This window comes from Myotis brandtii, unplaced genomic scaffold, assembly GCF_000412655.1.
Source record: "Myotis brandtii unplaced genomic scaffold, ASM41265v1 scaffold399, whole genome shotgun sequence".
NCBI classification, from domain to species: domain Eukaryota; kingdom Metazoa; phylum Chordata; class Mammalia; order Chiroptera; family Vespertilionidae; genus Myotis; species Myotis brandtii.
The window spans coordinates 600,812-616,640 of record NW_005365325.1 but is presented as its reverse complement, the minus strand read 5'-3'; the positions used below and the strand labels follow the sequence as shown (position 1 = coordinate 616,640).

Below are 15,829 nucleotides of genomic sequence, written 5' to 3'. Positions count from 1 at the left end.
GGGCGCCGCCAGCTTTGAGGGCGGGGCATCCAATTAGCATATTCCCTCCTTATGGGCTGTGCGTGCCGCCATATTTGAGGGTGGGCAGTCAATTAGCATATTCCTTCCTTATTGGCTGTGGGTGTCACCATCTTTGCAACGATGTGAGGGTCAATTAGCATATTCCCTCTTTATTAGATAGGATAAGATTCCTCACTCACAGCTATATACAGTGTTATAGTCTAAAGTCATCAAGTGCTCATCATAGGCCACTGAGAATAAGATAGTCATCAATAGAAATAGGATTATTTTAAACATGAAAAACCAAATCAATGATTTGGATATGCAAAGTAGTTCATAAGTTCCTAACTCTTGCCTCAAAACACTCTAGCCAAACACTGCCCCCAAAAAAGAGTAAGGTAGGCTTGAATGTACATAATAAAAGTGCCTGCTATCTACTTCGGACAATGATGCAAGGGGCATAATGACCTAAGAGACAATGCATGCCACAGAAACTATTAAAATTTCTCAAAACTGAGAGAAAATATTTGCATCAAAATTTTATCTAGCTTGTCACTCTTTTGTATTTACAAGAGAGTTTTTAAAGATAAAGTTAAGAGGCTGCAGGAAAGACACAATGTCTATGTGTATTTCCACCACAAATTTAATATATCTATGACAAATATACCTTTGGATACCATAAAAATGTCGACTAAGATTTTCTGCAAAGACAATATCTGCATTTTGAATCGTAGGCTCCATTGATGGTCCAGAACACTGAAAAGACATAATTTTGTGATTGGAGTTGAAAACCTTTTTAAATATAACAAACATCTAAGCAGACTTAAAAGAAAGAAATCAAGCTAATGTTCTCCATGCCTGGAGGATGACTCATAATAAGCTGGCAGCTCCCAGAGAAGTTCAACTCTATTGAGTGGCCACCAAGCAAATATATTAAAAATGGTTTATTGATATTACATTATAATACATGAATAAAATAACACTATCTATGTTTCCAAATCTGAGGCATTCGGCAGAAAGTAAGCTCCATGAGGCTTGGGACCTTGTCTCTCGTGTTGCCAGGGCTTGGCATAAAGTTGATACTAAAAAAAAACATGTTGAATGAATAAATGAATGATTTATTTTCTTATTATTGTCAAATATAAGTGATTTATTAAATGGTATCATATTATTCGCAATTAGTTGATGCCTTTTTCCAAGAGAGCAGCTCACCCATTGATGGGGCTGCAACTTCTATTTTATACTGAAAAAATATTGGCATAATAAGATGCACTTTAAGACTTCATATTAGTATGTCTTAAAACAATAATCTCTGTATATATACCGCAGAGCTATAATAAAGTGATCATTGCCACCGAAAAAGTCTAAATACAACAGTCTCTATTACTCCACTTTTTAGTCAAATAATTTTTAGTCAAATCTTCTTACCCAGGCAGAAAACAATAAAGAACACAATGAAAGTTCATGTTTGCTACCTCTGTAGCCCACTGGAAATTTTAAAAATCCAAGGGGCGGGGGGCGTCTCAGTTAAATATATTTATTTGCTGAATATTTGAGGTTGTATGACTGAATCTCTTAGGCTAAACCTGATAAAAACAGCAACACCACCAACAAAACCCACTAAGTAGACATTCGATCAATTATTTCATTTACATGATAAAAGGTTAGTATAGTCATGGTTGATAGATTCATAATTCTATATTTAAAAATATCATTGGTGGGGGGGCATCCTTCACATTTTAATATTAACACAAGGCAGAATAATCATTTGTTTTAATGACAGTCAAACACATGGTTAAGAGGAGCAGTTTTGAAAACTGGAGAAAAGTCTGTGTTGAAATTCCAAGTCTACTTACTAACTGTGAGTCATGGACCGAGTTACTTAAGCTTTCTGAGCCTCAGTTTCATCATATGTATAGTGGATTTCTAATACGTATCTCACAGAGTGTAAAGATTAAATGTGTTAATAATTGTAAAACATCAAATATATCCTGGACATTTTAGCATTCAATAAATGGTATAAACTATTATTCTTAGTGTATTAATAGGGTCTTTTGTGCCCTGTCAGAAACAGAATACAGAACCATATTTAAAATAATGGTTCTTATATTTTATATCAGTGCCAATACAAATACATTCTCTTACATCCAAAAATTTAGAAAGAATTTATTTTAGCAGTCGAACTTTATTCATTAAGTTAATAACTTCAATTGTAATAAATGGGAAAACACATTTTCCTTCTATTTAAAAAATTATATACTTAAAATGATTATTTTCTTGAAAGTAAAAACTTACCATGACAACACCACCAACATATTCAAAAGCACAATGTGCTATACAGCCATACTGAATAGTATAGCCAACAAGTCGAAAGGTTTTCCCCAGAACACCACGAAGCATAGTTCTATGTAGACTCTGTCACCATTGGCCTGATGGTAAATTTCAAAAAGTTTCATGAATAATACTATTTTAAAACATTTAAAAAATAGTTCTATTGTAAAATATTTTATAATCACCTAGAATGTACTAAATGAACAATTTGGTCCAGAAAAGCAACACCTTATTTTCATTTCTGCTAAAAATATTTTTAAATGACAAATTATAGACACTTAGTAGTTTGATCTACTGAACAGATAGTTTATTCAAATACCACTGGGTTTATATATGAAGTAGAGGCCCGATGCACAAAATGTGTGCAAGAGTAGGCCTTCCTTTCCCCGGCTGCTGGCACCGGCTTCCCACCGGTACCTGGGACCCAGGCTTCCCTCGCAGCGAGAGGCCCCGCCCACCCACCGCAGCCCACTGACGAGTGGCCTGGGCCTCCCTCTTCAGGGCGATCATGGGGCGATGGCTGGACCCCCGACCAATCACATCACCCCTGCCTTGGCTAGCTTGGCACCAGTGGGTGTCATAGTGTGGTCCCGGATGGTCGTCCAGATGGTTGTTCCGCTGTTTAGCCATTCGGTCGATTTGCATATTATGCTTTTATTATATAGGATTAGATAACTAGTAGACTCAACTTGTCTGTCCCCTTTCATATCCTGGTTATTTCTTGGTATTGAGGCAGACAACTACAGAAAGATATTAACTCTTGCAAAGTACTAGTAATAGTTTTTCATAATTGTCCCCTGCTATCCTACATCAGTTCTTGTCATCCTATATAAGAAAAGCCTAATATGCTAAGTGTCCGGTCGTCCGTCATCTGTTCAATCAAAGTGTAATATGCTAATGATATGCTAAGGCTGCTCAACCGCTTGCTATGACGTACACTGACCACCAGGGGGCAGTCTACCAGTCGCTATGATGTGCACTGACCACCAGGGGCCAGACGCTCTGACTGGTAGGTTAGCTTGCTGCTGGGGTCTGGCTGATTGGAATGGGCCGGACACACCCTGGAGTCCTCCCATGGTCCCTCCCCAGCTGGCCAACCTCCTGTGTCCCTCCTGGCACAATTGTGCACCAGTGGGGTCCCTTGGCCTGGCCTGTGTCCTCTTGCAATCCGGGACCCCTCTGGGGATGTCGAACAGCTAGTTTCAGCCTGATCCCACTCAATGTAGGAGCTGCCCCCTGGTGGTCAGTGTGCTCCCACAGGGGGAGCATCACTCAGCCAGATGCCAGGCTCATGGCTGGAGAGCGCAGCAGAGGTGGCGGAGCCTCTCCTGCCTCCATGGCAGTTGGACATCCCCCCAAGGCTCCTAGACTGCAAGAGGGTGCAGGCCAGGCTGAGGGACCCCCCCCCCCAGTGCAAGAATTTTATGCACTGGGCCTCTAGTGATATAATAAAAGAAAGCACTAGAATAGATACATGGAAATTCTAGCATTAAATTGGTCCTTTTATTAACTGTGTGATTGTCAACGAATTACTTAATCTCTCTGGGCCTCCGAAAATGGAACTATCTCACAGAATGGATCTGAGGATCACATTCGATAATGTGAAAGTGCTTTGGAAATTATAAAGTTACATTCAGTTGTCAGATTAACTATTGATATTAATGAACACATGAATACAGTAAAACAGCATAAAGAACCATATCAAATATTTTAAAAGCTATATAAAATTAAAACATTAATAACATTCATCTAAAGTGTTCCTAGTATCTATTATCTCCTTTCTATTTACCTGTTTCAAGTATTTCTCAAATAATGGTTTATGCCTAGGCTACTATGTATTGCTCTCAGATTAAAACTACTAAAACACAATAATATTAATAATAATAATTAACATTTGCTCAATACTTACTGTCAAGCTTTACAAATTAACCTCTGTAAGGTAGATATTATTACCATCCTCATTTTATAGATAAGAAAAATGAGCCTACCAGTAGTAAACTTACATGATGAACATCTCAAAATTGGAAAATGGAGTCAAGAACTTAATCACTCTTACACGGACTCCCAAATTACTCTCTTGCTCCCATAACCGCAATAGCTCTATTATATTACCTAAGCCTCATTTCAGGATCCTTGATAGTAGGTTTGTTGTTGGTTGTATATTTCAGATAGTACAAATGAGTAAATATCAGGACTCTCAATGTCAGAGAAAGAAGCTATAAATATAGAATGCGAGGTTAGGGATGAGTAGAAGGTATCAAAATAAATTTAATTAAATAAATAGAAATGTTTGTGTTTGTCTGCCCTTCTGCCTATATAAAGTACCATCCTAGCCCTTCCACTAAAAGAAGCAAGGACCCTGCAGTAGTAATGGGCACACTTAGCAGGCAGATGTTTGGTTTCCAAATATAATTTCCCACTAGGAGCAATAGCGTAGGGCAGAAAGCAAGTCAGTGCTCAAAAACTAATGGAGACATCCAGAATATGTAGAGAATTTATCAAATTACTAAGAAAAAGACAACCTAACAAAATTAAGAAGAAGAAAAGAGCCATGAAGATTTCACAAAGGAAGATATCCAAATGGCTGATGAGAATATGAGAAACATGGGAAAGAGAGAGGTTGGACTGATGTTAAAACTAAAAAAGCCCTGGCTGGGTGGATCAGTTGGTTGGAGCATTGTCCCTACACCAAAAGGTTACGGGTTCCATATCCTGTCAGGCACACACCTGGGTTGCGGGTTGAATCCCTGGTCAGGGCGCATATGGGAGGCGGCAGATCTATGTTCAATGTTGATGTCTATGTCTATGTCTCTCTGTCTCTCTCTCCAAATTCAATAAAAAACATATCCTCAGGTGAGAATTACAAAAAAACAAACACAACAACAACAAAAAACAACTAACTAAAAAGATGGAGTTGAGTGAACTCTAGAAGCTGAACTCTAGGCATTCCTCCATCCCTGTAAGTTTCTAGAATAGGGGTATAAGCCTAAGAGCTTGATTTAGATCTATCCATTTTTTGAGATTGGTGAAGTGATTTCAGAATACGCTAAGCCCCAAGGAAAACATCCACCTGGTAGTTCAGGTCTGGAATTCCTTTTAAAAGAAGAGAAAGCATTTTGTTTCAGAAATAGGAAAAAAAAAAAGGCAAAGTGTCAATGTTAATTGAGACTATCAGTTTACAGAAATGCATTCATTTTAAATTATAAGCAGCCAAAGTGATTAATATCATAATTTTTTGTTTTAATAAAAGGAACAGTTAATAAATATATTAACACTTACAAAATGTTCACATTAGGAAAAGGTGAGAAGAGAAGAAGATGTGAAGCAGAAAACAAATCCCAACATCAGTTTAGCTACATTAATACCTTCATTTGGACAAGAAAAAGCAGACTTATGACATTCCTGAGACTTCTATGATTTTATCAAATTCAAGAAAACCTACACAAAATACATTTTCCCAGATAATGATATATATAAAGTAACTGAAAGATATATGTCCATTTCAGACACTGAGTGGAAGTTATTGTGACTAGGAGAGAACAACAAAGACTCATTAAGACATGGATGCTGAGTGATGTACTCTGCTCAATAGCTAAATAATTCACTCACACAGCAGCCTCTCTATCAAAGTAATTCAAATCCCTGCCATTTCAAAATCACCTTCAAGGCTGCTCATGAATTGTTCAAATCTATAATGTTAAATCTACTATAAGACTTGTGCAAAGGGTATTTTTTTTTTCTAGAACAGTAAATTCAAGGACCTCTGATCCCCATAATCTATGAAGATTTTTCTTAAACCTATTTATTTTGATTCATTGCCAGAGGAAATAATTGCCATTCCTTTAAGGTTTAGAGCAGTAAATACTGTTTTAAATCTGACTGCAGCATCACAATAACCTGAGAACTAAATTCAAAATCAAAATTCCTAGGCATCCATCACAGAGCTCAAGAATGACAATCTGTGGGAGCAAGGCTGCAGAATCTGTGGTTTTAATAAGTTCCCAGAAAGGAAGGCCAGAAAAAGACTGTGCTGTCAGCCCTAACCGGTTTGGCTCAGTGGATAGAGCGTCGGCCTGCGGACTCAAGGGTCCCAGGTTCGATTCCGGTCAAGGGCATGTACCTTGGTTGCGGGCACATCCCCAGTAGGGAGTGTGCAGGAGGCAGCTGATCGATGTTTCTAACTCTCTATCCCTCTCCCTTCCTCTCTGTAAAAAATCAATAAAATATATTAAAAAAAAAAAAAAAGATTGTGCTGTCATTTGAGGCCAATGAGACATAGTAAATACTTTCAGAAACTTGACAAAATTTAACCATGATTATAAACTGAATGTTAATGTTGAGATAATTTTATAAATTTTTATCAAATAAACTTTATGCTAATATTTCAGTGATTTTTAAAAATCCAATGTTATCTTCTGAAGTTTTTTATATATATACACATATAATCAAAATGAAAACTCATTTTATGTTTATAAAGCATAAACAGTTGACACTTTTAAAAATATATATTTTATTGATTTTTTTATAGAGAGGAAAGGAGAGGGATAGAGAGTTAGAAACATCAATGAGAGAAACATTTTTTTTCCTTTGACCAGAATCGAACCTGGGACCCTTTAATCCACAGGCCGAAGCTCTATCCACTGAGCCAAACCGGGCAACAGTTGACACTTATAATATAATCAAGTACCAGCTTCCAAGCAGTGAAATACCGAAACCTATATATATATAGGCTATATAATCCATGTATCTCAGGACAATATACAAGTTGTACAAGCAATAGTTGAAGGCAATGCATTCAAATGGAACAAATACCATTCAGCATTATCACTGACTGGCTGTAGCTGTGCCAGTCTACAGTTCATGCATGGCCCTTTGGTATGATGCTAAGCCTCATAAAACAGTTTATCATCCCTTAAATAATTAAAAATTCCCATGATTCATATCCTCTTTTGTTGTACCTTATTTATTCCTTTTTAAAAAACGTTTTCTTCTAATTTCTCTCACCCTGTATCTCTTTCTCTTGTCTCCAAAAATACCTCCCTTAACTCTTACTGACATAATTATGAGTTACTTATTAAGTTAGTAGTAGCTTTTAAAGATAAGCCAAATTTCTTACAGGTTGTCAATAAGGTATTAAATTCAAGTAACCTATATCTGAAAAGAATGTATATCATTGAGAAGGCCTTATATGTTAATAGTGAATTTAATTAAGATGAGTTTATTTGACCATCTCTAATCAAATAAGAATAATGTCCAGGATAGAGAAAGAAAAAATAGTAATTTTCAAGAGCCAATCAGTAACCAAGTAAATAAAAAGCAGAAAAGTAACCATGTTTAATAAAAGCTTTGAGACAAATTTTATTTGAAAGGAAAAGCTACTTTTAAAAAATAATTATCTAATACTATTAACTACTCTAGAAAGTTATCCTGAGAAAATACACTACCTGGAAAAATAATTTTAAATTACATATAAATCAAATATTTTATATTTAAAATAAAATTAATTATATTATGAGGATAAAAGAAATATTTTAGACCACTTATTTCATAGATAGATCTTTTCATTATGATAATAGAATTTTAAATAGGCAGGTTTTCCAGTAGCAAAAATAGAAATAGAAGACTAAAAAAGTCCTTTATAAACTAGCATAATGCAGTTCAGTAAAAATATTAAGCTTTCTCATTCATTAATTTTAAATGTGACAACAAATGAAGAAACACATTTTCGAATACAATAGCTTAGATTCGGTTAAAACAAAATCCATGAAGAATGACAAGTTTGCTAGGTAGGTTTGACCAAAGATCTCTACATAAATTTATTATATTGCATTTATTGATTTTTCCAAGAAAGAAAATATGTAGAATAAAATGTATTATATGTAAACAGAGGCTATAAATAAATCAATATATCATTCATAATGGATAATTATATTTTAGTTATTATAATTTCAAAAGATATTTTAGTCACCTATATTTAGGTAAGATTTTAGAGCCTAAAAACATGATTAAGGTTTTCTAATCTAGTTCTTAAAAGACAAAGCTACTAAATAAAAAACAATAAGATAAAAATCAAGTTCTATGAATATTTTAAAAGTAAGTACTCTAGGATCATAACACTGACAACACTAATTATCTTTTCTAGTCTTGGCAGTTATGTTGTATACTGTTTGGATGACTGATGGGATAATTTCACTTCATTTTGTCTCAGTTTATTCTGGACCATGTAAGAGAAGAATATTAAAATAACACCTCTAAACAAAGTACTTGATAAAGTTTTAGTTGAAATAAAATGCTTAAAAAATAAACCTCAATTAATGAATACATGATTCCAGAGCAAATAACTGAATCCCCATCTGCTTAAGGGAAAGTTTGACTAAGAATTTCTGATGTTAGAAAAATAAGTCTATTTAGTACTAATATTAGTTATTTTAGGACTTATAAATATTAAGAGCATATATATACTTTCAGAAAGAGCCCTTTCATCAGCTAGCATTACTGTAACTATAAAAAAATGTGTCTATATATTTTTATATCATTAAATGTTTTATTTACTAAAATCATTTAATCAGCAGGAAAAAAAGCAGTTAAAATGTATGAAAAAACACATTATTCCGATTCCTTACACCTATACACATTTTACTTAATTTATTGATAATGGCTTTATACCCAAGAGAACACTGAAGTATTTAATTTAATATTTAATCTCAAATAAATCTTCACCAATAGCAATTATACTATATCACTCAACTGGAAAAGGTATAAAAGACATTATTAATCATCATTTCTACTTGAATATTTAAATAAATTTTAACTCATACATAGTTTATAGTTTACATATGTCTTACATAATTTATAAGTCAAATAGCTAAAGCTCCATATTTTAAATAATTAATAGAAAGCATATTCTTTGCCTTGATCACCTGATTTTTTGTTGTTGTTTATAAAATTAATCACAGTTAGCAGGATAGAAATCGCTTTCAGCTTCATGAATGACATCCAAGAGATGGGAAAGGATTAGTTCTCAGTTGCTGCCAGTTATAGCGCCAGGTGGCTTTTTCTGCAGTGAAGGTGTTACCGATAATCCCATTACACTGGTACTAAATCTTGCAGACATCAAAATTATCACCAAGGTTCCTTTTCATCCCATCCTTTCCAAATGACTGGAAGTCGCTTCACCTGAAAGAAGTCAAATCCACATGCAGCTGCTGTTTTAGCAGGCAGCAAACTCCCTGAGAATGCCAGTCATGATTCAATTTTGCTGTGCTGGTGGCCCCCTATTCCCTGTCCAATAATACATCTGTTAAAAAATCGTACAGCTACAAATCAAGTTTAATCCTACCGGGGACCTCATGTTGGTCTTGTCTTCTAAAAAGGCAGCAGGTTCTGCTGTCTATCTTGGCCAGCGTCTGGGGAATACTCTTTAAATCCCAGCCCTACTTAGAAGAATAAGCTAAGGATCACAACACATGACCTCAAAAACCCTGATATGACTATATCCTGACCCAGAGGCATTCATTCTAGGTGAAGATTAGAACTTTGCATAATAAGATTACACAGCAAGTGAATGATATCAAGGGACTATCCATATGCAGCCGCCTGGTTTTCTATAGACAGCCTGTGCTCTGCAATATGCAGTACAGACGAAAAGGAGCTTGGTCTTTCTAGCTGAAATAAAATAGATTCACATAAATTAGTTGGCCGTTTCCAGATTCCTAAATCCCCCATTACATCTTTTATTGACAGCTCCTGTGAGGATAGCACAAATGTTATTCCTTTTTATTCTGTGCTCCTATAACAATCATGATCTGTAATTGAAATGTACATAGATTATGGCTTGAAATTAACATCTTGTTTGCTGTAATCTTGGATTACAATTCACTGTGTACATAATAAAATTAGGAAATCAATGGATGGATTTATCAGCTCCAAAAAACTAGAGGTATTGTTTAAAGAATAGCTTAACATTTTGCGCCAACACTTTAAATGTAGAAGTCACAGAAAGATGTCAATAAAAATTTGAGTGAAAAAATACAAACATCAGCCAATATCTATGTAAGCTAGATTACATATGAATTAGCTCAATTCCCTCAAAATTCAGAAAATATGAAAGATTCAGAGATCTCATGAACATATCATTTTCTCTCTAAACCATACTTGAGCAAGGTCAATTACACATAAGGTCTCTACTTTTATAAAGTACAGAAGCAGTATTTTATACTAAGCACCTTGATCATTTTGTATTTTAAGATATTTGAATCCATTCAAACCAATTACAATTCAAGGTTTTAGAGTTCTTAACAATATGTTTTTAAAGTATTTAATGAAATAACTTCTTATGTTGGAATATATACAGAGCATTTTAACTGTATAGAATCCTAGAGATGTTTAGAAAACAATACGTTATGTTAAGCTTTTTTCTTCTAGAAGTTTAAAGCTATACCAGCTCTAAGCAAGTTTATATGAAAAGAAAGATTCCTATCATTCATGCAAACACCTATTCATGCAAACACAGAAAAATTATAAGCATGCGAAGAGGAATTCTCAACTTTATATTTTAAAAAAACTATTGAGATTTGCCATGGGATTCATGTAAAACTAATCTCCTTGGTATACTTGAACTATGGCTTGTTTGACAAGTTCTATTTGCCCACAATTGCTGAGGAACATACCACATACCTTATATTAGTCATTTTCTCCTTATAATCACAGTATCTTTAAGCATATCTATACAATATCTGTTAAGTACTCAGGAGTCAGGTGTTATAATTCTGATTTTGTGTATTAAACAGGCATGTATAACCCAACAATATTGTGTAACTTCAACTACATACATAGCACATGTATACTCTTTGATTGCCTTGATTAGGATATTATTAAAAAAATAATGAGGAATGCAAAAAATACATTTCTGTTATGATATTTACATGTAATACTTTAGAGCTATACTGTTTAATAAAGTAGCCACTAGCTACATATGGCTATTGAACACTTGAAATGTGACTACTCCAAACTGAGAGGTATTGTAAGAATAAAATATTCTTACACAGGACTTTGAAGACTTAGTACAAAAAAAGTAAAATATTTTATATATTAATTACATGTTGAAAAGATAGTAATTTAGATACAGCAGGTTAAATAAAATACATATATAACTCATATTTCTATTGGACAGCACTGTTTTAGCAGATTACATATTTTTAATAATATATTCTTAAACTAATTAAAATTGTACAACTAATAAAAATACTAAAGCAGAGGGTTATTATGGAAGAACAAACATTACATTCTAGTGTTAAATCTGGTAGATAAGCTTAGTAAAGAAAGAAGAAAATGCAGTCATTTTAGAATCTATTTCATATCTCTAGCTTAAGGGTAGTGAGGAAGGAAGGACTAGCCAAATTACTGACCATTGTGAAACAAAAAAGAATAATGTGTTATAGTTAGAAAAATGTTTTAGTCCAGTAAGCATAGGCTTTTAGAAAAAGTACATCTTGAGCAACTTCATAAAAGACTACTAAGGTCTGTGTGTACCACTCACTGAGTCCAATAGACAGCAACTTCAAATAACATGTCTGCATCTACCAAGTGCCATGATTTTTTTCCTAAGGTGCTATATAATTATTTATATTCAAATTTTTCAAATACATCATAATAACTACATAGATTTGAAGCATTTAGTATATTTCAGAATTTTAGAAAAATGAAAAAGTTCAATTTTATAAATTATTAGAAGGCTGCTTTTCCATTAGTCATTTCATTATCCATCAATGTAGGTTTATAAAATTTCATTAATAAAAATAGTTTTACAGAAACAAGGAAAACTGTAAATAGTTAAAATATAAAATGTATGCCTAATTTAAGTAAAGAAAGTTAATGGTAGATTTAGAATAACCAAAGAAAATTGATATTATACAATTAAAATACAAAGTCTATCTATGTCACACATTGGGAATTTCTATAAAGAGTAGTACATAAAGTATTAACTCATTTAAAAGTTACTTTTTCATAATTATTCCTGAATAATATAATATTTATCTAAAATACTAAGACTGAAGATGATACATGAGTATCAATAAATAAGATGGATAACATCGAAATCAGTTCTTTATAACCTAGCCATGCCACTTTTTCCTACCTTTTTAAAATTATGTATTTCTTTCCTTTCCTGGTTACAAGTATCACATATACACACAGACACAGACAAACACACACATATAAAAACAAAGTAATAACAATAAAAAACTTTCTAAACATCAGTATATGAGAGCAATGATATTCCGTCTAAGTTAATCCCCAGACATCCAAATTCATGAATAAAAATTCATCAGTTTTAAATACACTGAGCCTATTAAGCAAGAACAAAAGCATATGCACAAAAGAGCTTTTAATATATTTCAAAGCCCACAAGAGCCATGGTCTCATTAAAATTATAAATTACACAAACATGGAATGAAGATTCAAACTGCAGTGCAGCTAAGCAGATTACAGAAAACCCCGCGTTCCATATGATAACACACCATGGCCCTCCCAGATGGGGGCTTGGAACAAAAAGGCCATCACCACAGCTAGGGAAAACCTCCTTGTGATCTCTGGTTTCTGTTCAGCAGATGACAGCCAAATAATATGTTGATTATTCTGTTTGTGCTGCTAAGCTTGTAAGATGGAATAAAAGCGATATGATCTATTGTGAACCCAATGCTAATGTGTTGCTCCACTCATAAATAATATACTGAATTTATTTTGAAACTACCTTTTATCTGTATTTCAGTTTTTAAATGCATGAATTAAAATAAAAGCCAAGATAAAATATTATTTAATTTGATGCTTTAAACTAAGAAATGTAGATGACAAGTGAAAAATATCTAAGTGCTTAGTTAAGAGCCTTTCTATAATTTCACCACTGTCATCACAGACAAAATACATTTTTAAATAGGCAACTTCTCTCATTAAGAAATATAAATGTAGACTTAAGTAATACAGTAAGTTAATAATATACATTATTGACAAAATAAAAACTAAAATACTAGAGTATATAAAAATACTTTTCTGCAATACAAATAATGGCACATAATCAGAACATATGTCTCATATACTTCTGAATAATAAAAAGTATCACTGAAAGCCTTGTGAATGTTCATAACTTATACACAAATGAATGCTCACCTACCTACAATAAAAATAATTAAAAAGAAGCTTATAAAATAATTCTCAAATTAACAGCCAGCATTTCATATTGCTTTGATGACAAAAACTAAAACCTAATTTTTCCCTCGCTGAAATATCCCAAACTTTAACAGAATGAACTATACTTAAATGAGGTAACTGGCATTGTGTCTGTAAATACTTCACCAAACTTTATATTTCATGGATAAAAATTTTTATGATTACTAGCACTATTTAAAATATTGAAAATCATAACATTTATTTTCCCACCCCAGAAATCCTTCCCTGAATAATCTTGTAGAATTAGCTTACAGGCAAGCAACATAAATAAAGAAGTACATTAAAGTTACAGTTGAGGCAAACATAGATAAACATACTGTTTTCTTAAGGGAGTATTTAGTAAAAAAGCACATAAGTATGGCCATTAACATAAATCCACCTCCCTTTTCTGTTTAGAGGTATAGATTTTTGAGTCTAAAAACCAGAGCAAAATTGCCTAACATGAAAAATACAATCTAAAATTATGGGTATAAAATGTAAAACAATAATACTTTTAGAGAAAAACAGAATACAGACCATCTTTGGAATAGAGAAATATTTCTTAAAGAAGATGTAAAGAGCACTAAACATAAATGACAAACTAGACGACTTTAAAGTCATAATCATTTGTTCATCAAAAGCACTATTAATAAATTAAGAGGGCAAACCTCAGAGCAGGAGAAATGTTTGCAATACCTATATTAGATGAAGGACTCATATTCCAAATATATAAAAAACATCTACAAGTCACAGAAAAAGACAGCCAAACAGAAACGTGGGCAAGAGAAATGAATAGTTACTTCACAAAAGAGAATAATGAAATAGGCAATATACATCGAATGAAAAGGTGCTTAACTTCATTAATCATCAGGGAACTAAAGAATAAAATGATAATGATTTACTATTTATACACACCAGAATCTGAAAAATATAAAGAGGTGGATAAAAGAATCGAGTGTTGGCAAAGACGTGGAGCAACTAGAGCTCTCATATAAATGTAAACTAGTACCATTTTAGAAAACTGGCAATACTGATTAAAGTTGGACATATATTCTTATGATCCAATAATTTTGCTCCTAGATATATCATCAAAAGAAACACATAAATATATTAATCAAGAGATATGTATTATGGTGTTTATAACAGTGTTAGATGGAAACTTCCAAAATGTCCATTAATAGAATGGATAAACAATAGTTGTGATACAGTCATATGATGACATGCAGCAATGAAAATGAACAAAGTATGACTACAAGTAACAATATGGACAAATCTCATGACAAAAAGTTGAGCAAAGGAAACCAGACATAAAATAGACTGTATAATTCTATATAAAATATAAATACAAGCAAAACTAATGATGCTACTGAAAAGTCAGGTAGGGGTTATTCTAGGGCAGGTAGGGAAATAGTGACTGGAAGGAAACATGACGGTGTCATCTAGGGTGTTGATAATGTTCTTTTTCTTTATCTAGGTGCTGGTTACATGGGTTTTTTTTGGCTTCTAAAAAATTCACTGAGCTGTCTACTTATAATATGTGTACTTTTCTGTATATAGAGCTTTCTTTTAAAACGCAGTTTTACACACAGATACACAAAAGCAGTCAAAATCCTTGTCATAGAAAAAAACTAAGGGTTCTGAGACAGTTCATTTAAATAATCAAATTTTCAACTCACTAGATTTTGTATACCATTCCAGATTTTCTTATGCAAATATAAGCATCTCTAGATATATTCATATTTTGATTCCCCGCCCTTTTACACAAAAAGTAGTTTACAATACATTGTTTGAATTCTGCTGTTGAAATAACAATGTATGTTTGAAAACTTCCAAATCTGCATATAGAGAACATCCTTTCTTTTTTTAAAGCTGTATAGCTAGGCCACAGATCATTTAACAAGTACCCTATGGGTAGACATTAGGGTGTTTCCAATAGTTTGCTACTACAAAAAGGAAAAAATATAATGTAAACTCCAATGTATGTTGGTTATAACTTTTAGATGCCATTAAACAGGAAACAGACAATGAAAATTAGAAGCAAGACTATCAGCACTTTCATCATATTCCAGATATCAACACAATGACTATGGTATTACTCATTATAACAGAGTTGCTTTTGTCATATACTATTTTGTGTGTGTGTGTGTGTGTGTGTGTGTGTGTGTGTGTGTGTGAATGCAGCCAAGGATTCCCCTCCAGCTAACCAGTTACTTGTCCATCTATTAAGTGCCAACCTTCAAAAATTACAGTGTCCAGCAGAAAGCAGCATTAGGGCATTCATAAGACTTAACTTGAA

At 33.2% G+C, this 15,829-nt stretch overlaps 1 protein-coding gene across 8 annotated transcripts in view; it reads right to left on the bottom strand.

Moving 5' to 3' along the window:
* The window catches only part of IMMP1L (inner mitochondrial membrane peptidase subunit 1), a 38,226-nt gene that overhangs the window by 15,526 nt on the left and 6,871 nt on the right, over nucleotides 1-15,829 (bottom strand). For 5 of the 8 annotated variants that reach the window (XM_014545208.1, XM_005873063.2, XM_014545209.1 and 2 more), the window contains exons 3-5: nucleotides 9,252-9,507; nucleotides 2,296-2,429; nucleotides 668-756 (exon numbers count right to left, since the gene is read on the bottom strand). In XM_014545208.1, coding sequence (XP_014400694.1) covers nucleotides 668-756; nucleotides 2,296-2,400 — 194 coding nt within the window. In that variant the 5' untranslated portion in view covers nucleotides 2,401-2,429; nucleotides 9,252-9,507. Of the gene's footprint in view, nucleotides 1-667; nucleotides 757-2,295; nucleotides 2,430-2,807; nucleotides 2,830-9,251; nucleotides 9,508-15,829 lie in introns of those variants that run through there. The other 3 variants (XM_014545212.1, XM_005873062.2, XM_014545213.1) reach the window with 2 other exon arrangements.